The following is a 27,169-nucleotide window of genomic DNA, read 5'->3' as shown; positions in this document are numbered from 1 at the left end:
GGCCGCTGAGCCTGCGCGTCCGGAGCCTGTGCTCCGCAACGGGAGAGGCCACAACAGTGAGAGGCCCGCGTACCGCAAAAAAAAAAAAAAAAAAGATTCTAGATCCTTTGCATTTCCACATAAATTTTAGAATCAGCCTGTCAATTTCTACCAAAAAAAAAAAAAAAGCTTGTGATTTTGTTCAGGAATGTACTGAATCTACAGATTAATTTGAAGAGAACTAGCATCTTATCAAGTCCTCCAATCCAAGAACATGGTGTATCTCTCGATTTACTTAGGGCTTTTTTGATTTCTCTCGTCTATGTCTTTTAGATTTTGGTGTACAGATCTTTTGTGTATTTAAGTTCATCTCTCTTTCATTTTTCTGATTCTATTGTAAGTGGTAATGTGCTGTTTTACAAATTTCAATTTCCAGTTGTTCAATGGCAGTACATAGAAATACAACTGACTTCTATATATAGACCTTGTATCATGTGATGCTGCTAAATCCACTTGTTAGTTTTAGTAGCTTTTGGGGTAGATTACTTAGGTTTTCTATGTACTACATCATGCTATCTGCGAATAAGACAGATATACATCTTCCTTTCATTTCTTTTTGTTTTTTTCTTTTGGCTAGGATCCAGGACAATGTTGAAAAGGTTTGATAAAAGCAGACATCCTTGCCCTGAGCCTCATTTTTAGGAGAAAATTATTCAGTCTCTCAACATTAAGTATAATGTTAACTGTTGGTTTTTCTCAGAGGCCATTTATCAGCTTGAGGAAATTTCCTTCTATTCCTAGTGTGTTGAAAGTTTTATTTTATTTTATTTTATTTTTTAATAATAGTTAAATTTCATCAAATGCCTTTTTCTGCCTCTGTTGAAAAAAATCATATGGCTTCTCTTTTGTTTTCTTAATATGGTGAATTACATTGATTTTCAAATGTTAAACCAACCTTGCATTTCTAGAATACATCCCACTTGGTCATGGTGTACCAACTTTTAAAATATTGATAGATTCAATTTGCTAATATTTTCTTAGTACTTTTATGTTTCTTTGTTCTTGTGGAATACTAGTCAGTATCTTTCTTTTCATGTAACATTTTTATTTTTAGCATCAGGGTAATGCTGGCCTCATCAAATGAGTTAGGAAGTGTTCTCTCTTCTGAGTGAGTATAGAAAGGGTATTATTTTCTTCCTTAAATGTATAAAATTCAGTTTCTTTAACAGACATAGAACTACTAAGATTTATACATATTTTGAAGTCAGTTTTGGCAATGTGTGTCTTTCATGAAATTTGCCCATTTCCTCTAACTTGAAAAAGTCATTGGCAAAAAGCTGTTCATAATATTTTCTTACTATTCTGTTCATGTCTGGAGGATCAGTAGTGATGTTCCCTCTTTTATTTCTACTACATATAATTTCTGTCTTCTCTTTTTTTCCTGGATAGAGGTTTATCCAGGTTTTGGTTGCACTGATCCTCTCCATTGTTTTTCTGTTTTCTACTTCATTGATCTCTGTTTTTATCTTTATTATTTCCTTCTTTCTGTTTGCATTGGGTTTAATTTGTTCTTCTTTGTCTAGCTTCTTAAGATGGAAGCTTGGATAACTGGTTTGGGCTCTTTCTTCTTTTTTAATGTTAGTATTCAAAGCCACAAATTTCTCTTCAAGCATTGCTTTGGCAGTAACCCACACATTTTGATATGCTGTTTTCATTTTCATTTAATTCAAAATATATTCTAATTTCCCTTGTGATTTCTTTTTAAGCCTGTGAGTTATTTAGAAGTGTGTTGGGTGGTAAGCTCTAGAAATGTCAATTAATTAGGTCAAGTAAGTTTACTATGTTGTTCAGGTCTTCTGTATCCTCAGATATTTTCTGTCTACTCGTTCTGTCAGTTACAATGAAAGGAGTGCTGAAGTACACAAGCATAAAGTTCATTTGTCTTTTTTTTCCTATCAGTTCTGTCAGTATTTTGAAGTATCTATAACTGGGTGTAGATACGTTAAAATGTATCACATTTAAAAGTATTATGGGGCTTCCCTGATGGCGCAGTGGTTGAGAGTCCGCCTGCCGATGCAGGGGACGCAGGTTTGTGCCCCAGTCCGGGTAGATCCCACATGCCACGGAGCGGCTAGGCCCGTGAGCCATGGCCAGTGAGCCTGTGCGTCCAGAGCCTGTGCTCCGCAACGGGAGAGGCCACAACAGTGAGAGGCCCGCGTACCGCAAAACAAAACAAAACAAAACAAATCAAAACAAAACAAAACAAAAAAAGTATTATGTGTTCATGAAGAATCAACCCCTTTAAAATTATGAAATGACTCTTTATTCCTTCTAATTAAATGAAGTCTATTTTGTCCCATATAAATATAGCCACTCCAGTTTCCTTATGGTTATTAGTGTTTGGACATTTTATTTTTTCATCTTTTTACTTTTAAACTATCTATGTGTTTATATATAAAGTGTGTCTCTTGTAGACAGCATATTGCTTTTATTTTATCAAGTCCAAATATATCACCCCTTTAATTAGAGTATTTAGAGCATTTACAATGGATATAATTATCAATATAGTTATTTGTTTTCTATCTGTCCCATCTGTTGTTTGTTCACACTCCCTCTTCTCCTGCTTTCTTTTAGGTGAGTATTTTTTAGGATTGCATTTTGACTCCACTATTGGCTTATGGCTATTTTTCATTTTGTTTTGTTTTAGTAGTTTCTCTAGAGTGTGCAGTACATACTTTAACTAATTGCAGTCTGTCTTCAAATAATATCATACCAATTCCCACCTGGTGTAAGAATCTTTACAGTAATGATGCATTGCTTCCATTCTGTCCCCACTCTTTGTGCTACTGTTGTTATACAATTTATTTACATATGTATTAGAAACCTCATAATGTATTGTCATTATTTTTACTTTCAACAGTCAATTACCTTTCAAAGAAATTTTAAAACGAGGGGAAAACTTTTATATTTTCCCACGTTTTGGCTACCTCTCTTGCTCTTCATTCTTCCGTATAGATCCAAGCTTCAAACTAGTATCGTTTTCCTTCCGTCTAAATGATTGCTGGCGATGAACCATCTCAGCCTTTGTTTGTCTGGAAAGTCTTTAATTCACCTCCATTTCTGAGATGGTTTCCTCAGGTACAGAACTCGAGGTTCAGGTTGCTTCCTGCAGTTTAAAGATGTTGCTCCAAGGTCTTCTTGCCTTGCACAGTTTCTGATAACAAAACTTTCCTATATTTGTTCCTCTGCAAATAATTCTATTTTTTCTCTGGCTGCTTTAAATTTTTTCTCCTTAGCATTTATTTTCAGTAATTTGGGAAATTTTTGGCTGTTACTTAATTCTTTTCCTGTGCCCTCCCCGCTTTTTCCCTGATACTCTGATTACACATATATTAGATTGTCTGATTTTTGTCTCACAGGTTAATCAAATCAAACTCTGTTCTCTTTTTTTTTTTTCCTCCAGTCTTTTTCTTCCTGTGCTTCATCTTGGGTCCTTTCTAGTATTAGGTCTCTAAGTTTACTAGTTTTTCTTCTGTAGTATCTAATCTATTCTCAATGCCAACAGTGAGCTTTTCATTTCAGATACTTAATTTTTCATCTCTAAAAGTTCCATTTGGCTCTTTAAAAAATAAATATATTTCCTTATCTCTCCTCACTATACTCATGTTTTTCTTAAAATACTTGATGTAGTTATAATAGCTATTTTACCTTCTTTATGCATTCATACCATCATCTTTTTTATTCCTCAGTCTGTTTTTATTGATGGCTTTTCCCCTTGGTTTTTGGTCACATTTTCCTGCTTCATGACAGTCCTACTAATTTTTGGTTGAGTGCTGAACTAAGGAAACAATCCCATTTACCACTGCAACAAAAAGAATAAAATACCTAGGAATAAACCTATCTAAGGAGGCAAAAGACCTGTATGCAGAAAACTATAAGAAAGTGATGAAAGAAATCAAAGGCGACACAAACAGATGGAGAGATGTACCATGTTCTTGGATTGGAAGAATCAATATTGTGAAAATGACAAAACTACCCAAAGCAATCTACAGATTCAATGCAATCTATCAAATTACCAAAGGCATTTTTCACAGAACTGGAACAAAAAATTTTACAATTTGTATGGAAACATAAAAGACCTTGAATAGTAAAAGCAATTTTGAAAAGAAAAACGGAGCTGGAGGAATCAAGGCTCCCCAACTTCAAACTCTACTACAAAGCTACAGTAATCAAGACAGTGTGGTACTCACACAGAAAGAGAAATACAGATCAATGGAACAGGATAGAAAGCCCAGAGATAAGGTGACCATATGTGCATGGGTTTATCTTTGACAAAGGAGGCAAGAATATACAATGGAGAAAAGACAGCCTCTTCAATAAGTGGTGCTGGGAAAACTGGACAGCTACATGTAAAAGAATGAAATTAGAACACTCCCTAACACCATATACAAAAAAAAACTCAAAATGGATTAAAGACTTAAATGTAAGGCCAGTCACTATAAAACTCTTAGAGGAAAACATAGGCAGAACACTCTTTGACATAAGTCGCAGCAAGGCCTTTTTTGACCCACCGCCTAGAGTAATGAGAATAAAAACAAAAATAAACAATGGGAGCTAATTAAACTTAAACTTTTGCACAGCAAAGTAAGCCATAAACAAGAAGAAAAGACAACCCTCAGAATAGGAGAAAATATTTGCAAATGAAGCAACTGACAAAGGATTAATCTCCAAAATATACAAACAGCTCATGCAGCTCAATATCAAAAAAAAAAAAACAACCACGCAATCAAAACATGGGCAGAAGACATAGATAGACATTTCTCCAAAGAAGACACACAGATGGCCAACAAACAGATGAAAAGACTCAACATCACTAATTATTAGAGAAATGCAAATCAAAACTACAATGAGGTATCACCTCACACCAGTCAGAATGGCCATCATCAAAAAAATCCACAAACAGGACTTCCCTGGTGGCACAGTGGTTAAGAACCTGCCTGCCAATGCATGGGACACGGGTTCAAGCCCTGGTCCGGGAAGATCGCACATGCTGTGGAGCAACTAAGCCCGTGTACCACAACTACTGAGCCTGCGCTCTAAAGCCTGTGAGCCACAACTACTGAGCCCGTGTGCCACAATTACCGAAGCCCATGCGCCTAGAGCCTGTGCTCTGCAACAAGAGAAGCCACTGCAATGAGAAGCCCATGCACTGCAACGAAGAGTAGCCCCCGCTCACCACAACTAGAGAAAGCCCATGTGCAGCAGCAAAGACCCAGTGCAGACAAAAATAAATAAATAAAAAACAAATAAATAAATAAATTTATTTTTTAAAAATCCACTAACAAATGCTGGAGAGGGTGTGGAGAAAAGGGAACCCTCATGCATGGTTGGTGGCAATGTAAATTGATACAGCTGCTATGGAGAACAGTATGGAGGTTCCTTATAAAACTAAAGATAGAACTACCATACCACCCAGCAATCCCACTACTGGGCATATACACTGAGAAAACCATAATTCAAAAAGAGTCATGTACCACAATGTTCACTGCAGCTCTATTTACAATAGCCAGGACATGGAAGCAACTTAAATGTCTAACGACAGAGGAATGGATAAAGAAGATGTGGCACATATATACAGTGGAATATTACTCAGCCATAAAAAGGAACGAAATTGGGTCATTTGTAGAGATGTGGATGGACCTAGAGACTGTCGTACAGAGTGAAGTAAGTCAGAAAGAGAAAAAGAAATACCGTATGTTGATGCAGGGGTCCCTAACCCCTGGGCTGTGGACTGCTACCACTCCGTGGCCTGTCAGGAACGGGGCCGCGCAGCAGGAGGTGAGCGGCGGGCGAGCGAGCCAAGCTTTATCTGCAATTACAGCCGCTCCCCATCGCCAGCATTACTGCCTCAACCATCCCCCCCTCCCCCTGTGGGAAAACTGTCTTCCACAAAACTGGTCCCTGGTGCCAAAAAGGTTAGGGACTGCTGTATTAACACATATATGTGGAATCTGAAAAAACTGGTATAGACAATCTTATTTACAAAGCAGAAACAGAGACACAGACGTAGAGAACAAACGTATGGATACCAATGGGGAAGGGCGGGGGGTGGGATGGACTGGAAGATTGGGATTGACAGATATACACTACTGATACTCTGTATAAAAGAGATAACTAATGAGAACCTACTGTATAGCACAGGGTACTCTACTCAATGCTCTGCGGTGACCTAAATGAGAAGGAAATCCAAAAAAAGGGGACATATGTATACGTATGGCTGACTCACTTTGCTGTACAGTAGAAACTAACACAACATTGTAAAGCAACTTATATGCCAATAAAAATCAAAAGAAAAAAAATGTTATGCTTTTGAGTCTAGATTTTACCGTAGTCCTTTGAAGAATACTGGGCTTTGCAACGGTTGAAGGCTAAGTAATTTGTAACCAGTTTGATCCCTTCGAAGTTTGTGTTTAAGCTTTGTTAGCCTGAGTCTAGAGCAGCCTTTACTCTGGGAATCAGTCTCATCACTGAGGCATGGCCCTTCTGGAATTTTACTTCATCCCCTGAGTGAGGATGGTCACTGAGTGAGAACGAGGTCTCTCCATTATGGCTGAAGCTCATGTGCCTCCCAAGCTTGGGAACGCTCTAAGAAACCTTCAGTTCCACCTCCCAGGCAGCTCCTCATCCAAGCTTGTGGAATGTCTTCTTAATATTCAATAAGGACTCAGTGGGATCCTTATGCACGTTTTGGGAACTCTTTTTCTTTGCAGATCATCACACGTTTCTAGAATTCGGCTCCACGACATCCAGGCGCCTCAGACTCTCTGAATTCTGACCTCTACCTCCTCAGCCCTCAGCAAACGGTTGTTCTCTGTTGAAGTTCCTCTTCCACGCTCGCTGGTGGAGACCATGTCTCCAGGAAAGCCGGGTGATTGCAGGCCTCATCCCATTTGTTCCTCTTCTACCAGGGATCACGGTCCTGCACTGCCCAAACGGTGTTTTATATATTTCATATAGTTTCCTAGTTTTTCAAGGTAGAAGGTTTAATCTGATTTCTGTTATTACATCATAGCTAGAAATGGAAGTCCTTTCTTATATTTTAAAGGTGAATCTTGGAAATATGTTTGAAAGATCTTCAAAAAGTTAAACACAGAATTACCATATGACCCAGAAATTCCACTCCTAAGTTTATAACCCAAAGAACTGAAAGCAGCGAGGGACTGAAACGGGTGTTTGTATACGCGTGTTCACAGCAGCATCATTCACAACAGCCAAAAGGTGGGGGCCGCCCACGCGTAAACAGATGATGGATAAGCAACACGTGGTCCATCCACACGACGGAACATTACTCAGCCTTAAAAAGGAGTGAAATGCTGACACAGGATGTAACAGGGATGGAACCTGAGGACATCAGGCTCAGCGAAATAAGCCAGTCACAGAGGGACAGATATTGTGTGATTCCATTGATATGAGGTCCCTGGAGTCATCCAATTCAGGGACAGAAAGTAGAAGGGGGGCTGCCAGGGGCGGGGGGAGGGGGAGGGGAGTTAGGGTTTAATGGCGACAGGGTTTCAGTTTGGGGAGAAGAACGAGTTCTGTGGACAGATGGTGGTGATGGTTGCCCAACACTGTGAATATACTGAATGCCACGGAACTGCACGCCTAGAAATTATTAAAATGGTAAATTTTATGTTATATATATTTTATCTCAATAAAACAATCACCAAAAAAGAATCTTCCATCTGTAGTGAAGGGTTTCTCCCAAATCTTCCAATAAAAATCTGACTTCAAAATTTGTGTAATGCAACAAGTAGGTGAAGTGTGTGGATCATTTTGGTATAAAGTGGAGCACTGGCCCAACTGCAAGACTCAAGTGAGGCCTGCAGATTCGACAGCACTCACTCAGCAGTGCGATTTCCTGACTTCGATGGCTGCACTGCCTTCGTGTTCGACAATGTCTCTGTTTATAGGAAATACACACAAAAGTCCAGGGGGACGGGGCCTACTCTCAATGGTTCAGAGAAAAGAATTATGCTGGTCATGTATCTGAAACTTTTCTGTAAGTGTCTATGGTTTCAAAAATTTTAAATAGAAACTGAAAGTATTGAAAAAAGTTTGTGTAACTTTTATGTTATCACATTGATCTGTTAAGAGCAATTAGCAACAGTAAAATCCTAGTAAACTGAGTCTAAACCATGATACAAAATTTAAAGTTAAATAAGTAAAAACCTTAAAAAGATATTTAAAAATTAAGAAGAGAAAAGAAATTTTTTAAAAAACTGAGTTCAGATGGTGACAAACATTTGACTTTTACTATAACTGGGACCAAGTCCCTGCTTCATGCTTTACAAGAGCAAAGAGGGAAAAAGACAAAATGCAGGCAGAATGGCAAGCAAATGTCTGACGAACGTCCGTCAGTCATACTCACACGATGGTTTTTCCGATGTGCAGAAACGACTTCTCTACGAATTCCCGGACGCTGTGGACCTCCCCCGTGGCTATGACAAAGTCCTCGGGTTCATCACTCTGCAGCATCAGCCACATGGCCTAGAAAGAGAGGCAGAGCCACGTGAAAGCTGCACCCAGCTGCCCCTCGGGAACTATCACGTCACCCACGCACATCACTGGACAGGGACAGCGCTGACAGGTAAACCAAGGCACACCGCGACTCTCAGGAGTTTATCTGCGCACACGTCGCTTCCAAAGGTGTTCAGGAGGCTCCCCGCGCAGGGACGGGGGGACGAGGCTTTTACGGAGTAGAAGTGAAGCGGAACAGAGCAAAGCAATTATTTGATCGTCTCGGAAGCCGGGTGAGCCACCGGTGAAGTTTCGCTTCCTCGGACTCTGGTGCGGTGACTCTGGCTACCGAGGGCCAACGGCCTCCTCGTTTAGATGCTTTAACCTGTGTAGCCAGACGATGACGACAAAGCTAGTCCGCTATCCTAACCACGGCAGCCGTGGTTCTCAAACTCTAACATGCGACAGAATCAACTGGGGACCTCTGGGTACAGCCCAGGTGCACAGGCCGGGCAGCTGCGGCAGCACCTCTGCCTGCAGCAGCCCAGGTGAGATTCACGCGGCGGGACCTTGGACTATACAGTTCACAGGTATGAGATGCTGAAGAGCGTCTGCACCGAATAGCCTTTTCATAGGATGTTTAAGAATCATGGAAGGAAGGCAAGAAAACATCATATAAGGACAGGTGTTTATCCTCCAAAGTAGGACCGAATTTCTTAACAGTAAAGTTGGAAATTTACCACGGCGGTGACACGGTAAAGCAAAATATTCAACAATCCTTAACGGAAAAACAATCATATAACGAACAGCACTTTTAACAAGTTATCTGGCAGTGAAGACACCTGCGCAGAGTTAAGGTTTCAGTAGCTGCGTTTGAAGGTCAGGGGCTCGGTGGGTGCGCGTCTCGCAGATAGGCTTTTTCAAGGAGAGCTGGAAAAGCCCAGCTGCATGTGAAAGACCCAAAACACGGCCCCAAAACTCAGCTCAGATGGCTCTCACCGTAGCAGCCAGGCCTAGGGTTTCTATAGCTTGGAGCCACACACTGATTTTAAAGATTTTGTTTACACAGACAGAAGATGAAGATTTTACAAAATTAAGTATAGCTGGTATCTGACAGCAGTCTCTTTAGGAAAAAAAATCCAAGACAAAAAACAAACCTCAATGTAATAACCTATAATGAAAAGGAATGTGAAAAAGAATATACATATGTATGTACACATATATATGTATAACTGAATCACTTTGCTGTACATCTAAAACTAACACATTATAAATCAACTATACTTCAATAAACTTTTTTTTTTTTTTTTTTTTTTGCGGTACGCGGGCCTCCCTCTGCCGCGGCCTCTCCCGTTGCGGAGCACAGGCTCCGGACGCGCAGGCCCAGCGGCCATGGCTCACGGGCCCAGCCGCTCCGCGGCATGTGGGATCCTCCCGGACCGGGGCGCGAACCCGGTTCCCCTGCATCGGCAGGCGGACGCGCAACCACTGCGCCACCAGGGAAGCCCAAACGTTTTTTTAAAATCAATTTTTTTCATCACTCACACCCACTTTTCAAAATACAATAGGTGAAAGCAATAGTCACCTCATGAGAACACAGCCACCAATATTATATGCATTGAACTCTTGTTCTAACGTTTATAGAAAACTATTGGTTGGTGTCTCCCTAGCTGCTGTTGGATAAGCTGAAAAATAGGTTTCTGAGATCAATGGAGCAGCTTATTTTCTTTTAGAAAACACAATCAGCAAAGTTTAATTCTTCTTTATTCATTTCAATATACGGCAGCCTTCTAAAAAATAAACACGCACACATTCCTCCTGTACTCGAAGTTTTTTCTTGTGAATATTTTGTATTTTGGTCTATTACCAGACTGTTTTAAATTGTATTTCTGTCCTACAGAAGACAAGGCTTTCGGCAATTTCACGCGCCTTGGAGATGCGGCCCAAGGGTGGGACGCTGGAAACAGACCCAGGTCAGAGACATGCTGAGAAGCAATCGTCCTGGCAGGAGAGGGGTTTGTTCACATTCACGAAAGATCTGCAGTTTTGTTTTGCATTAAGAGATTATAGTTGATGAATTTACTTATAACACTTTAAAAATTTTACATGAATTATATTAATACTAAAGCTTGATCATAATAAAAGCTTGATTTTGTGCCTTCTAAAAAGGCACAAAATGCAAGCTGTCCTCTTCATCGGGATGGTGTGTGCGGCCCCGAGTGTCAGACCCTGGGCCAGAGCCCTTGGCTGTTCAGCTCCTCGAAGGTGCCCTGGTCGCGGGCACCAGCAGAGGCGAGAGGCCCCTCCTGGTGTCCGCATCTTGCAGGTGTCCACCCAGCCTGGAATACCCTCCTCCTCTGCCTGGGAACCCTCCAGCCTGGCGTGGCCTGTGTCTCTCCGGGTTTCCCTGGGACGATGGCACAGCACACTGCCTATACTGGCCCGAGCTGCCCTTTGGGCACCTCCCCAACTAAGCTGACCCTCTCGCGTGCTGCGTGCACACACACGTGCACGCGCACACACACAGACACACACACAGACACACACACAGACACACACACGTTTTGGCTTTCTTCAAAATGCTTCCAAAGTTTTTAGGAAAAATTAAATTATGCTTCTGGCTAGACTTTCTATCTGAACGTTTTTCTGAGGGATTAGTGTATGTACTTAAGGGTGTTTTACTTGAATTTCCATTCTAAAAATAACATTTCAAATAGGTCTTTCAGGACTGCTCAGCTTATTTTATTTCTTTTAAACACTATGTTGGGCTGGAATGGTTTCGAAAAAATCATATTCTTAATCATGTGAAAGCAAGCAAGGGCTGCTAAAAATAAAAGGAGAAAACATGATGACTGGCGGAGGGTGGATCACTTGAGACACCGGCAGCAGCTCCCTGGTGCTCGTTCCATCTCCACCGGGAATCTGGGCGCACAGGAGGCCCTCGCTTTCACCGCAGCGAGCGCCAAGAATCTGCCCTTTTCTTTTCCAACCGACCATCCGCGGCCTTTGACCTACCAATTTCTAGGCATTTCCTTTAAAGTTCATACTGTCCCAGACTCCAGCCTGGGAATGGGAGGGAAAGGATATACAGCTCCAGATGTATTTGTTGTTGCTGAACAGTTTACTGGTTTTGAAACGCAGAGGGAAGGGCTTTCTTTGAATCTCCACTGAGCACAGTGAACGGTCTCTGACTGGTCAGCGCAGACCGGTGACACTCCAGAGCAGAAGATGAACAAGCGCGGGCTCTGCGGTGATCGCGGGTCGGTAACCGGCCGCCGAGCCGGGGCCGCGCGGCCCAGCGCGACGCTCAGCCGTGTCCGCGCAAAGGCCCCTGGGTGGGAAGCGCCCAGGCCTGCACGTCCTCACACAGCTGCACACGCGGATCTGGCCCGTTTCTCCCCTGATGGATGGCACGGCCGAGGCGAAGGTTCACCTCTCCTCACCTTCCTGTTCACATGCAGGACATGTGACCCATGACTCGGCCGGCCGCCCCTGTGCTCAAGCCCCCACCCAGCTCCGGCTTCCGGTGCAGAAACACTCCTGAGGTGACAGGTTTCAGGCGTCTGCTCTCTGGGCCCGTCACTCCCGGAACGAGGGGCCCCATAAGGATACGACTGACTTACCCACCTCCTCACACACTTATTTACCGCTGCCCTGACCTGATCACCGGTGCAAACGAAAACATCGCCTGCTTTTCATTTTTTAATCCATCCCACAGGGAGGAAAGACAATCAGTTAAGGAATGTACCAAGGCTTGGGATCCTTCAACATCAAACTGTCCCTTGATGGCAAATGAACAGCGCAGTCCTCCACCATGTCCCATATTCATCTTGCTTTTAAGGCAGATAAAGTCCAGGGGGAACCCGACTCCATGTCACTGACGCTTGAAGGCCAAGTCTAGGTGGTTATAAGTATCCGCTCCATTTGGACATGTGCTCTCTTGTAACTAACTATACAGTGAATCTATCTGTTTTACAAATCTAATTTAGAGAAGTCAAAATAAAACTTTCATTAAAATAATTCCCCACCCGCCCCCGCCCCTCGCCCCCGCCAAAAAAAAAATACTCCTCTCCCACACCTGCTCTTCAGCCGTACGGATCACGAACGCGGAAGTCACAGGGGAGGGGCCTCCTCTTTCCTGGATTCAGGAGCTTGCAGTGGCTCCCAGCTGGCCCAGTGGTGGAGAACAGCCAAAGTGCATCACCACAGCCGACTAGCTAGCCTTGATTCCACGCGTGCCTTTCAGGCTGTGATGTGTGTTTGTCTTGAAAACCTGGATTCGACAATTGCTTCCACCTTGCCATTAACCTCCGGCTCAGTATCCAAGCCACGGACACTTATTAACTGAGCTGTCATCCATGAATAACGAGATTTGTTAATCAAGGTTATGTTTAACTATGTTTATTTGACTGCTGCCTTTTCAGCCCTGTGCTTTTGTGCTTTACGGGCTACTGTCATAAAAATAATCTAAACATATACACGTACATAAATATATACGCATGTATACATACATACATATACATGTATGTATAAAAATAGGGGAGAAATTCTATGAAATAATTCTAATAAAAATCACAGGCATTTGAACAAATGGAGATTAAAACTCCCCATAAAGGATTCTAAGCGTGGAACTGTTCACATACATTTTCTTTCAGCTCTGTTCAGTAGCTGTTTTCATCATGATAGCCTGGTGTTTTCAGTTTGAATCAGGGCTTCAAGGAGTCCTGGGCTAGGCTGGGCCTTATGCTTTGTGGGACGCACATGGTTCGGGCGGGTTAACCCGGGGGGAGTACCCCTTACTCTGACATAGTTGGGAAACAGGTACTAAATGACTAACAAACACAACTGTATTGAGAAAATCATCTAGCGTAAAATCAAAACCTCAATCTATTAATTTCTTCACGGGTAAAAATACTGTTGTTTGTGGATTCCTTTGATTAAGGGTCTTTTAGACATTTTACAAGTACAAAGTTACTGGACAGGAAAAAAATCATTAGATGATACATTTTTTAAAACACCAAAAATAATAAAACAAATTTAGAAGGCTATCTAGCTCTTGCTATTAACATATCATTCAACATCGATACCAATGCACTGAAAGAGGCCAGACCAACACTTGCCCTGCCCTGCCCTTTTGTTCCAGCCAGGTCCACCAAGCTACGAAGTCTGAGGCTGGGGGTAACAACATACAGCCTGAAAGCTCTAGTCCTCTGGGAATCACTCTGACCCAGTTTTCTGGAACACCATCTGCTCTCTCTGTATGCAGAGTCAGGTAACGTAGTTATTTATTGATCTCTGAGTACATTTTATCTCGTCCATGCGCCCCTTTTCTTTTCCAGGCATGCCAATTATGCATATGTTGTATCTCTTTTCTTCTGTGTTCAGGTCTGCTACTTGCTGCCCCATCGTATTTATCCTCGTTCTCTTCCATGTTATTTTATGTGATTTCCTCCTGCTTGTTCACCTGATTGTTTCTAATAACACTTATTCAAATTTGTCTTGCTAATGTGACTTCAGCCTCTGGAATGATTTTCTCTCTCTTGTCCATGTCTTAACTGACTACTTCTAGCTTAACTCCTTCATTGATTTCTTTTAAGTCCGGGGTCTGCAAACGCTTTCTTAAAGGGCCAGAGAGTAAATACTTTAGGCTTTCGAGCCACACGCTGTAACACAGCCACTCAGCTCTGCCGCTGGAGCACAAAGCGGCCACAGACAACACAGGAAGAGGTGGGTGCAGCTCTGCTATTTACAAAACCCGCGACGGGCCCACGGGCTCTAACCTGCCCAGCTCGGCTTCTGGCAAATGGAACCAAACTGCGCTGCCCGTAAAGCTTCTTTGACTCCGTGGTATTTCCCTTTACTGCTACTCCTTATGACCCGTATGTGCTGTTGGTCCGTCTCGTTTTGGTCCTTGTCCCCGGCTTGCAGCCCTCTCCCCAGGCCCACTCACCTTTCCCATTATTGTTCCTGTTTGAATGAGGCTGCGTATTTGCTGTGGAACAGTGTGGAGAGGAGCAGGAACGTGCAGGGCCGGCCTGTAGCTCCATTTCGAAGTCCCCCCAAAACCCTCTCTCCAAAATCATGACACTCTCTGCCCCGGGACGCGGCTGCCCTCACTTCCCGGCCCTGATCTGGTGAGCGAGGCCCCCAAGCAGCCCGACCCCGATCTGTCAGCACCGCCCCTCAGCCAGGAGGCCAGGCCCCGACAGTGAGACCGGGGTCCCTCCTGCCGTCCTGCAGGCAAGGGTGGGCATCGAGAAAGACGTTGTCCAGCCCCATGGAACGTCATTCTGTGGGACTTTTAGGACTGGAAATTAATTTGAGCAAATTCTACAGCCAGACATGTATGCCCAGCACAACATGTTCTGAGTGAGCACATGAAGTATGCTATGCACCCAAGGTTATGTGACCATGTAAACAATGCAGGAGAGAACCATACGGGAAAATGCACACACAAACCAAGGATGCTGCTTAATCGGCCATCCCGAAACTCTGGCTTAAACCTTTTTACTGCTCAGGACTCTGAGCTCAGAACCCGGGAGGACGGCTCCTCCCTGCTTCCCGGGCTGCTGGCTGAGATGGCCTCCCGCACAGGCCTGGGTCCTCCGTGCCGGACCGCCCCCCAGCCCGCCTCCTTGTGCCCTGTCCCCGCAGCCTCTCACCCAGTCTGGCCCAGCTTCCTTAGAAAACAGAAGCTGCAAGGCCTCCTAAAGCCTCGGGAGGCCCCGCCGTGCCCCTCCGTGGGCTACTGTGGCAGGCACAGCCCAAATCAGACAAAGGGGACCCCCCCATGAGAAAAGCAGTAAAGTCACACCGTGACAGGGCATTTAGGATGGGCCGGCAGTCCTGTGATGACTGTAATTTCAGCTGACTGTTTCAATACAGCAATGAAATCCTTATGTTTGCCTTTAATATATAAGCATTGTTGCCTCTGCTGTAGTGTCCCTGCACAGCTCTGCTTACCGTGCACCGTGCAGTGATGGGCAGGTTGACACTAGCTCAGGGACTCACACCTGGCATACGGGCCCCGACACCATGACCGTCACAACGCACCTCACAGAAGTACTGTTTCCTGGAGCCCGGCCACCTACCCCTTCCAGGTGCTTCCAATACCTGCTCCCACGCGCATGCCCGACAAGCCACCCAGACTTCGCTCCCGGCTCAGCTGCACAGCAGGAAGTGACTCCACGCCCACGGCCGGCCACCTGCCCGCCGCTCCCCGCTCGTGGCTCCCGGCCCAGGGCTGCCTCAACTCACCCCTGGGAAGCAGCTCTGACTTCGCTGTGACCTTCCCCTCAAAGCCATCCTGACCACCAGGTTCTGCCTCTCGTCTGACTCTGACTCAGGGATCCAGCTTCTGGGCTGGTCCTGGGCTCCCCCGAGTGACAGGTCTGAGCCTCGCCGCGGACCTCTGGGTTCCAGTGCTGATGACCATCGTTACCGGTAACTAACCCTGACAAACACACCACATCATGTGCGTTAAGGGAAACGCAGACGGGACTTTACAAACTAAGGTTCCTTAAAACGGTGCTGCCCCACAGAAACGCAATGCAAGCCACACATGTAACTTAACATTTTCTATTAGCCACATTAAAAAAGTAAAAGGAAAAGGAAGAGCTCATTTTAATGCTTTATAAGCCCACGTATGCAGTACATTGGCGTTTCAATAGAGAATGCTATCAAGGTATTTTACGCTGTTCTCCTATGCACTGAGCCTTGGCAGCCCCGTGCACGTCCTGTGTTCACAGCACATCCCGGCTCACCTGGGCACCCCCGCGTGCCCACGAACACAGCAGGCTGGCGGGCAGTCACGGGGCAGCCGGGCCACGGAGCCGCCCCGCGGAGGGAGCAGGGCCCCTCTCGTGTGTGTGCCGCCCTCACCCCGCCGCTCAACCTGCAGGGCTTCGTGGAGACGGCCTGCTCAGCCCGGGACACGGCTGGCGGGACCATCCCCTCCCCCGCTCCTTCCTCGCTGTCTCCACCGCCTGACTTTTCCTGCAGTGACTTCATCGGTGATGCCAACTGGAAGACAGACCTTGAAAAGTGGTCTAACTGGCGCCCGTTTATGACCGTCTGACTTCTGAATGCCTGTCTCATCCGTGTACGCATGGGCAGTGGCACCACGCCCCTGCCTCCCAGTGGGAACGGTGGGGAGCAAAGACCCCGGGGGCACTGACGGGCACGGTGGCAACCAGAGCTCAGAGAGCAGGCAGGGGCGCTGGGGTCTGTGTGCGCCAGAGTTAACACGCGGATCGCGGGCCTCCTGCAGCCCCAGCGAGGCCACTCAGTAGGCCTGGGTGAGGCCTGGAAATCTGCACTTCTAGCAGGTTCCAGGGCAGAGCTGATGCTGCCGGGGTCTGGGGACCACACCAAGAGCCAGCGTGTGCTGTGGGCCTCAGGCCTGCAGTCAGAGCAGCCGGGTTAAACCCCGGCCCCAGGGGTCACTGGGTAACTTCTGGAAAGTTCCTTAACCTTCCAGGGCCTCAGAAACATGAGCATAATGGCACCAACCTCACAGGGTCGTTTGTAGGATTAAATTAACTAATGTATGAAGAGTGCCTGGAACAGCGCCTGGGACAGAGTAAGTGCTCAAGGACTATTATTTATCATGATGATGATGACGGTGATTACGTAGCTGGAGAGGGTTCCTGGCACCTGGGAGAACCTCGTTCATCTCCAGGACCAAAGTCCTGCGTCCACACACAGCACGCAGAGTGAAAGGGTGGAGTGAATTTTAACCCCCATTCTGGAAGTCAGAGCCACAGACTTTCACAGTTGGAAGGGACCTCAGAGATGCTGTCATTCAATTCAACTCAGAAAAAGGCAGGGAAGCAGCTGAAACCAGAGAGGTTATGTGATCTCGCTGAAGTCACACAGCTAGTTTGGCCGGAGGTGGGACGAGAGCCTCAATCCCGTTTCGTTTTCTTTTCGCTGCATTACGCTCCCATGCGTTTTCCTGTGGAAATTCTGCTATTATAAATGGTCGCTAGGAACAGCTGCGTGCACTTGTGCGGACCAGCCCGGGGACCTGACCTGTCGGTCAGCAAGTATTTACGGAAGCCCGCGAAGTGCCAGGCACTGGGAGGATGCCAGGTGGGGGCAGACACGGGGGACGCTGAGCCTGGCTTAGGGACATCCACCCTTTACACAGGAAAAAGGCTCTAACAGCCCAGCATTTGACTTAATGGAGGAACTTCTGAGGCATGAACTCCAGCGAGCCTCCAGGGGACATCAGGCATGGGAGCTCCTGACAACCTCCGTCCCAAGCAGGCCCACCACCCCCCAGCCTGAGCTGGAGGCGTGCGGCCAGGGCTACACTCAGCCAGGGGCCCGTCCCAGTGGCTCCCCTCCTCCCAGTCCCATATCAAGGACGGACACAGACATATTCTGGGCCAATCGGGGTCTCAAAAAAGCCTGTGATCAGGGGCCCGGAGACTGAATGCGCAGGATGGCACCGGGCACTGGAGACGCCTGACTGTCCCGGGGTGGGGTGGGGTCAGCGCCCTGCTGAGGCCGGGGGGAGGCCTGAGGCAGAAAGAGCACCTCAGAGCCCAGGGCAGGACACCTGCTGGGCGAGAGGTAGGGAGGGCGGGACCCCAGGCCTGGGGGCAGCAAGGGGCAGGCGCCGGAGCACGGCAAGCGACTCCACTGCCCCGGCCTGGGACGGGCCCCAGCGGCCCCTGGGATGCCTCCTTTTCCAGCTGAATTTCTTCGAGCTGGTTTCTGCCCCCTGTGCCACAAGCTCGGAGGAAGACAGCTGGGGACCAGTCCCTGCGTGGGGTGCGGGGCAGCCATGCATCAGCGCCGAGAAGGCAGGTCCAAGGGGCGAGGCAGCACCCGGGCCCCAGAACCCTCAGGGAGGAGGGAGGAACGCCACGTCCCCGAGCCACCCGGGACCAAGGGGTGGCCGCTGCCCGCCGGCAGGAGCGGGGAGACGGCGGGCACGCCTCGCGGCGGGAGGGCCCTGAGAATCCTCATCCTGCGTCTTAACCCACGCGCGCGGTGCCTGCCCGTCCAGCATCCCTGAGGACCTCGGCCCGGCACACGCAGCATCCTTGTAACCGGGGAACCGGTGCCCATTCAACGCATTCATTGAAACTCATTTCAAACGTGTTTCACCACAGCATCCTGAGTCACAAAAACCAGGATTTCAATTTAAAAGTCACTCTACCCTCCATACTCTTAAAACTACGCTTGAATAGATTTGGATTTAATCATTCTGCCTTTAAGTTCTGGTTGCTAAATACAAGAACACCCCAACATAAACACTACGTAAGCTTTGATCTTCTGGGAGGTTAAGTTGCTCTTTTAACCTGGTCTTGCCCATGAGTGTAATGTTTCTGTTATCGTAATTATTTCCTAGATGCTGACTCAGTAGTGTCCTTGATTGAGAGAGATGGGAAGGGAAGCTAGTTCTATTTAAGAAAACATTTCTTGTAGCAGTAATATTTGAGCCTAGTGACACGGGAGGGGAGAAATTCCACCACATATAAAAAACCCAGTAATTTACAGACTACATCCCCTGCACACTGCTGAAAATTAAACAAAAAGCTCCTTTATGTTCTTCAAAATAAAAAAAAAAAAATCAAGAGAGCTCCTAAAAGTTTGATTATTTTAAAAACACATAGATAGTGACAGAAGATTTTTTTTTGAGTCTTTATAACTTTAGATGAAATTTAGAAAATCAGGCCTTTGATAAACTGAATTAATATTTTCAAAATAGTTAACATATCAAGTCTTTAAATATTCTAAAATGCCCCCCACCCCCAAAAAAGAAAAAAACAAGCAAACAAAAACTTGAGAGAAGCTTAACTCAAATTGCTAGACTCTGGAGAATAAACCTTTATTTTCTGGTGACTAAAATTTTCTGTAGTCTGACAAGTACCAATGACTGCTCAAGTCCCATGATGAAGAATAAAAAGCTGTCGAATCCTGTGAGAAACCAGAAGCGGTTCTCCCGGCAAATGCTGACGGTCAAGGGCTGAGGGGCATCTGTTCTGTTCACACAACATTTTCACATGCATCTCACATGAACGAACAACGTCTTCACTGCCCTTCTGAACAGTAATTTAGGGTTGTCTTTTTTTGCTGTGTCAATGAGTGTCAAAATATTGTTCTTCTAATACACGAAAGTATTTGCATGGAGCTTTATGACTGATCTTTAGATGTTAGCCAGAGGCAAAATAAAACACAGACACTCCAGTTGGGAAATCTCCCTAGCAATGAAAAGCAAGAGTCTTTAACATATTCTGCCTTTCTGCCAATTTTTTTTTTCCAACTGCACAATAGTTTATTTACCCCGCAACTGGTGAAATTAAAAGTAATATCGGACACAACAAAACTATACTTCAACAGTCAGACCCAAAGGATTCCATTTCCCTGAAAATGAAACAGAAAGTTTTCAAGAAGGAAGACAGAAACTCCAAGAGGAAATTCTAAGAGCCTGACATGAATTAATATACAAACCATATCAACCGATTACAGAAAAGCCAAGAAACACTGTGCATTTCAACTATGAACGGAGAAACTTTTTCTAAGTCATGCATTTCTGCATCATCTCATCCTCAGATGCTCAGTGGCCTACAACTATCTGCATTTATCCCAGTTATTAAGAAAAGCAGGGCCACCACGTTTTCTGTCTCTCCAGAGTTGAAGAGCCCACAACCAGGCATGTGATGGGTTTTCCATTCTGTTCTTTCCCTCCTTCCTACTAACTATCGGGCCACGGTGGTTCTGACGGAAAAGACACCGTGTCCTCTCACAGAGGCGCTGGTCCGGCTGATGGGTTACTCACTATGAAACTGAGGGCTGGGCCCAGCTGCTGCCCGGGCAGAGCAGTCCCGGAGCTCGGTGCCAGGACAGGCCCAGCGAAGACCACACTTGCACCACAGAAACCAGACCAGCCGTTCGAGTCAAGTGTCGGCTTGCAGACAAGTAACTTCATCAGCTCTGAAACAACCGCCACAATGTCCTAATTGATCACGGAGGCTCGTGACGCAAGGCTGGCAGGGAGGGGATCTGCGCTGGTTCCCTCGGCCCAACTTTCCGAGAAGGAGGGCGCTTGGGGTGGTGTTTACGGAAGACAGATGTTACTCCGTGACTGATGTGAACCTTCCTGGGAAGGTGTGCAACGTGCCGGGTCTTCGGGATGAACTGAGCCTGCTCGACGTTCATGGACGTGCTAGCGTTTTCACCGCACTGCACTTACCAAGGGTAAAGGGTGCTTAGAAAGCGGACAGCTGATAACATCTCAAAGCTAAATTTGAAGTGATCCGCTAGATTTTTTTCTTTTCTGTGAGACACTAGGTAATGCTGATAATTTTGTTTTTAAATCAATGTTGTTGATTTAAGAACAGTTATTGAACATTTGCTCCAAAAATCATAAATTAATTTAAGAGGCTAGTAATTTTCAGGCGGGAATATGTGTGCAAGCAGAATATTTAGTGTCCTTTTACTGCTCTTGCAAATAAGTCAGTGCGGCGATCACACTTTCTGTTCGATCCACACCGAATCTCCTGTTCCCATTTCTACGAAATTCCTTCTAAAATCCCAGAGGGACAGATCAAGTGGCAAGGGGACACACAGGGAGGTGCTGCTGGCCCAGAGCCACCGGGCCGACCCCAGACCGGACAGCGGATAAGGAGCCCTTCCCACCCAGCCCTCCACCGTCAGCCAGAGCGAAGCCTCGTAAGAAAAATGAAGAAGAACAAATTCAGTTCAGAGTCCAGTGAAAGGATCACACAAGTGGGCTGAAGCATCAGTAAACTAAGTCTCCAAGGAAGTCAGCTCTCCCCAGACAGGGAGAGAAATCCCGTGTCTCCCCACGGGTAGCCCCACAGGACTGGTGGGCGGGAGATGAGCCCGGGGATGGGGGGCTCCGATGGCAGCTGCCCCACTGCCCCTGCCCCCGGCACCTGTGCCTCTGCATGACTGACTCCAGGACACAAAGGGTGGAAAGAGAAGCAAGCTCATGCCCCTCATGGAAGCTTTGGGCTGGGGACAGCATGGCATCCCAGCTGGGATGGCGCAGGGCCACCTACCAGGCGACCAGAACAAGCATCTCAGTCCCACGAGCCACCTTTGTCTCTGACTCCGTGTTAGGTTAGGACCTCTGAGAAAAGGGATGAGTTTGGGGCGTTTGCCTCTAAGAGCAAACGGTGTCCCCCAGTTGGGGAAACCGCGTCACCTGCTGGGCCCCTGACCTGCTTTAGCGGAGACGCCCCTCTTGGCGGCCTATCCGGAGGCTCCAGGGGGAGCAGGGCCAGCACCCAGCTGATGCCAACTCGTCCTGCTGCTAGAGGTGGAGGGTGAGGATGAAGGAGCAAAGGAAAAAGAGTGGAAACACCGACCTTGCTCCCAGCGGTACCGGGCGCTGGCAGGCGAGGAACCTTTCTGTGATCAGCCGTCACCTTTTTACAAGGTGGGGCAACTCCATAAGCTGAGCCTGTGGTGTGAGACCCACACACCCACCGCGCCCAGACGGCAGGACCAGAAGGCCTCGCACAGTGATGCGTCTTCCCCAGTGAAGTGTTTTATAGGAAAATGGGCCATCAAGGACAGTCTCAAGGTTATGTAGTGAAAAGAACGCGGACAGAAGCCCTAAGACTCTGGGCCTATCACGCCAGGCAAGTCACTTACTTCACGCTTGGTTTTCTCGCACATCACAGGGTTTAGGGATCCTATTAGAGCATCTCCTGAAAGCGCTTTGTGATCTACAAAACGTTACTGCTATTACAAGGGTTAATATTATTAGAGAAAATGCCTGGCTAATGCTGAAGAGATCAGTGACCCGTAACGATCACCAAGATACAACATGATAATTCCACAGCCTGTTATCACTCTTAACACGAAAACACAGCATTTTTCAGAGAACTGTTTTTAAAAAATGTGTTTTAGAATGGAAATCTGCAATTTCAACATTTCCATCCTTACGAATTTCTGATTCCTTGCCCAAAGCAGGTCGGTTATATGCAAGTTTTGAAAGAGTATAAAAATCCTGGTAGGGATTTCCCTGGTGGCACAGTAGTTAAGAATCCGCCTGCCAATGCAGGGTACATGGGTTCGAGCCCCGGTCCGGGAAGATCCCACATGCCGCGGAGCAACTAAGCCCGTGCGCCATTACTACTGAGCCTGCGCTCTAGAGCCCGTGCTCCACAACAAGAGAAGCCACCGCAACGAGAAGCCCATGCACTGCAACGACGAGAAACCCCCGCTCACTGCAACTAGAGAGAGCCCATGTGCTACGAAGACCCAACGCAGCCCAAAATAAAACTGCTATTACAAGGGTTAATATTATTAGAGAAAATGCCTGGCTAATGCTGAAGAGATCAGTGACCCGTAACGATCACCAAGATACAACATGATAATTCCACAGCCTGTTATCACTCTTAACACGAAAACACAGCATTTTTCAGAGAACTGTTTTTAAAAAATGTGTTTTAGAATGGAAATCTGCAATTTCAACATTTCCATCCTTAAGAATTTCTGATTCCTTGCCCAAAGCAGGTCGGTTATATGCAAGTTTTGAAAGAGTATAAAAATCCTGGTAGGGATTTCCCTGGTGGCACAGTAGTTAAGAATCCGCCTGCCAATGCAGGGTACATGGGTTCGAGCCCCGGTCCGGGAAGATCCCACATGCCGCGGAGCAACTAAGCCCGTGCGCCATTACTACTGAGCCTGCGCTCTAGAGCCCGTGCTCCACAACAAGAGAAGCCACCGCAACGAGAAGCCCATGCACTGCAACGACGAGAAACCCCCGCTCACTGCAACTAGAGAGAGCCCATGTGCTACGAAGACCCAACGCAGCCCAAAATAAATAAATAAAATAAAACATTTTTAAAAATCCTGGTAATTTATATATTTGTCTTACATGTGGGTTTCTGCTATTTCAGGAAAATAAATCTGTGCTATACAGGTAGATACTTCAGGGGCGCTTGAACTCATTTCTTCTAGATAGTTAGCTTCATTCATTATTGTTCGTGTTTCTTGGTGCTATACTGTTCCCAAATAGTCAACAGTTGTTGACAGAAAAACAGATGTTTTTCCAACATTTCTCAAGGAAGTAGAAAAGCCCATAAATAGAGCCTGAACCGAGGCGTGATCGGAAGATTTCAACTAATGAAATCTTGAAACAAACAAACAAACCTTTTAAAACAGATCAGTTAACTGGAGAGTGTGCTTTTTGGGACCGGATTCTAACTTAAGTATAACAAGAAGTCTAATGCCATCTTTCATTCAACAGCATTGTCCTCATTATTTTGGTCTAAATGTCTCCAAACTTTACTGTTTATTTTGGCGTAAAGAGCTCCCACCCCCACCCGCACTCGTCCTGGGGGGCGGAGGTGTCACCAGGGAGGTTAGGTGGGAACAGAACCCACGAACAGGCAGCACGAAGGCAGGGCTCTGAGAACCCCTCCAACCGAGACGAGGGCCCTCGACAGTGTGCCGGAGAGGGGATCAAGGTGGAGCCCCAAGAAATGTTCATCGGCCATAGTTTTCATGGAAATAATCAGAAGGATTTCCCTAACGTTGCTTATAAAGCACATTAATTTCACCGTCTTATTTTACAGATGGAGAAACTGAGAAGGGCTGGGGAATGACCTTCCAAAGGTCGCGGCTGCAGAACAGGAACAGGAGGCAGATTTCCTGACCCTGGGGCCGGTTTCCACCCGGTCCACCCCATCTGGACGAAACGGCAGGAGCTGAGGTTTGCTAAGCGGCTGCCTGCAGACAGCCCCTGCCTGTGCCAGCCTCTCCAGCACCCATGACACTCCCGGGGTGGGGAGGCGCAGGCCCTGCACCACCCAGGCACACACAGGCCTAGGACAGAGCCAGGACGCGAGGGGCTCGTGCAGGCACGTCCCAGGCTCAACATGGGACCCTCCTCCTTTCCCAGCTTCCAACCTGAATGTCAAGGGGTCCTCCCAGATGGCCCCGGGGTCTCCCTATTAACGACTCTCTCCGGACGTCCAGCGCACACGTCCTCCGTCACAGGGGTCAGACCGGCCCCCAGACTCGCTGCGCTTTATGAAGATGATGGAGATGGGGGCAGGGTGATCATCTGAAGGATCCCTGTCTTTACAAAGGGAACCTCTACACAGAACCTGAGGGTTTGTGACACCCAGCCCCTCTGAGGGCAGCAACATGTTTGATTCCATGATTAATTCTGTTTGACAGAGACACTAGGTTAAGTTAGGAAACCTAAGCTACTATGTCTTGAATCATTGGAAACTGAAAAGTAGCAAAGATCACAGAACTTTCGAGAGCTGGGAAATTTGTTTCAGGTTTTGGAGATAAGGAAACTGGGCTCCATCGAGACATTCCAGATGGCGAGAGACAGGCCTGGTGCTGGGGCCCACGTCCATCTTCCAGGCCAGTCGCCTGTCCAGGTCGCCACGTAGGAGACAGAGGGCCCTGAGAATCACAATGTAGGTCAGTGAAGAAATGAGTGTAAGATTTAAGTATCTGCTCTTACACGAAAAGCAGGAAGGACTTTCCGGTGAGCAAGGTACTTTACTTTGAAAAGTGATTTCTCTTTTTTAACACAGCACTGGAGAAAGAGTTCAAGACAGCTTCACAACTCCAGTGCCTTCAGGGGCCCGGCTGGGTTCACCCCTGGTGGCCTGCAGAGGACATTCCCTTGCAGAAGGGGCTGTGAGCACTTGTGGGCAGAACAGGGAGGTGGAAGGAGCCGCGCCAGGCCTTCTGGTTACATCAGAGAAGCGGTACATCTGAAATGCTGAAAGCTGAGAGTTTTGTTTAAAAAAGAAACCAAACTCTCAAATTGTAACTGTTAGCTAAGAAAGAAAAGAAAATTTTAAATATCGCCTGGACTAAACAAAGCATAGCCGTGGCCCAGCTCTGAGGCAGGCGGTAAGGACCTCAGTAGGAGGATCTGTTCTGGAGGATCCCGCTTGGGTGTCAGGTCGAGCAGGACCTTCAGACTCTCCTCACGGGGCCCCTACCAGGCACGCTGAACTTCACTCACTTCACAGGAAAACAAGGGACGAGACAGGAAGTGTGGCTTCTCGGTTTGTTTACGGTATAGAATACTCTTCTTTCCCACTTCTTCTGAAATCCTTCATATAGAAAATGTAAACCACAAAGAGGATATAATTTTAAAACCAGAAAGATTTTTTCCAACACCCCCTTGCCCCAAGTTTCATTAAATGCACAAGAAAAGACATCCTTTGTGCGACAGCTAATATCATTACAAAGTAATTAGTCGCAGAGGTCCTATAAAAAACCCACCACCTACCACCCTTCAATTTCAGTCACTGAAAATCAGGGAATTCATTATCTGGGGACTAAGATTAAATCGGCGGTTAAGGAAAAAGGAAAAAAAGACAAGCAAAATCCGGCCCTGCTTCCCCAGGCTCTTCCCGCCTTTGTGGACGTACTTCAGAGGGCAAACGACAAGGATGGACAGTCCTGTCCTGGGCGCCCCCCCGGCCCCCCGACTGGCCTTCCCGTGCAGCCAGACGGGCTGACAGAGACGTCAGGCAAGTGCTGAAAGGGGACTCGCGCATCTGGCGGCGAGTCTGGAGCAAGTTTCGCTGCAAACTCTCTGGGGGCTGCCGCACTCCAGTTTCTCAGGAATGCTTCGTGCCCCTCGTCCCTGTTGGAGAGGTCAGGGAAGCCTGTGACACCCCCGAGGGCACGGCCGGACTAAATGAGCATGAGATAACTCGGACTCTCTTCCAAACATGAAAACACAAGCGACGGGATCTCATTAAAAGCAGAAGACAACAGTGATCCAAGTTAATCCGGCTCTAAGCTGCCGCAGAAACCGGTGTTTGTTCACGTTCCACGCTCCTCCCTGGGGCAGAGGTCACCGGCCACCGCTCCGGCCACGCCAGGCGTCCAACGTGACCTCGGCTGACGGAACCTTCGTCTCACAATGAAGCTAAAAAGTGGGTTTGGGGGCGTTAAAATGAGCTTTCAGCCTATTTATGTGTGACTCTATGAAGCAGTAAGATCCCGAGGTCAAAAATAAACATTTCAGGACTTCAACCTTTCAATATCTTTTAAATCAGGAAACAGGAAACTTTAATAGGTAACATGAGTCATTAACCATATGTTAAGTGTGTAAACATGGGAATATCTAGTGTCAATTTAGTAAGGCATATAATGTCAGAGACGTGCTCTCTATTATATCTACAAATATTTGAAAGAACACATTGTAAATATTTAGAAAGATAGTATAATTAATGAGATATGTGCAAAAAGTGCAAGGATGACACTTCGTCATTTGCTTCTAAAAAATTTAATTGGAAGGATAGCTCTAAAAAAAGTATCAATGTATCCCGTCAATAATATATGACCAAAAAAGTATTAAAAAATTCAAACTTGGATGCTTATTTTGGAGCCCTTCTACTTCAGCCAAGGAAGGGCTATGTTTACTAATTCTTTGATGAATAAATGTTTCTCATTAGCTACTATACCGTAATGTAAGGTATTTGCTTTGATTTAAAAACACTTTTTTCTTTCAAATAGTCATAATTTGTGAAAATTGGCACTTTATTATAAACTATTATTCATCTATTGACATTTTGCAGACTAAAAGTTATGCTGTGCACTTTTTTATTTTATTTTATTTTATTTTTTGCGGTACGCGGGCCTCTCACCGTCGTGGCCTCTCCCGTTGCGGAGCACAGGCTCCGGACGCGCAGGC

General features: G+C 46.4%; 1 protein-coding gene across 6 annotated transcripts in view; it reads right to left on the bottom strand.

The window, feature by feature from the left end:
• GMDS (GDP-mannose 4,6-dehydratase) overlaps positions 1 to 27,169 on the bottom strand; it is a 519,944-nt gene that overhangs the window by 84,944 nt on the left and 407,831 nt on the right. For all 6 annotated transcript variants that reach the window (XM_024121917.2, XM_055080168.1, XM_055080167.1 and 3 more), the window contains one exon: positions 8,408 to 8,526. In XM_024121917.2, coding sequence (XP_023977685.1) covers positions 8,408 to 8,526 — 119 coding nt within the window. The remainder of the gene's footprint in view (positions 1 to 8,407; positions 8,527 to 27,169) is intronic.

This window comes from Physeter macrocephalus, chromosome 18 (assembly GCF_002837175.3).
Source record: "Physeter macrocephalus isolate SW-GA chromosome 18, ASM283717v5, whole genome shotgun sequence".
Classification (NCBI taxonomy): domain Eukaryota; kingdom Metazoa; phylum Chordata; class Mammalia; order Artiodactyla; family Physeteridae; genus Physeter; species Physeter macrocephalus.
Note: the sequence above shows the minus strand (reverse complement) of the source record. Positions and strands in the feature narration are given on the sequence as shown.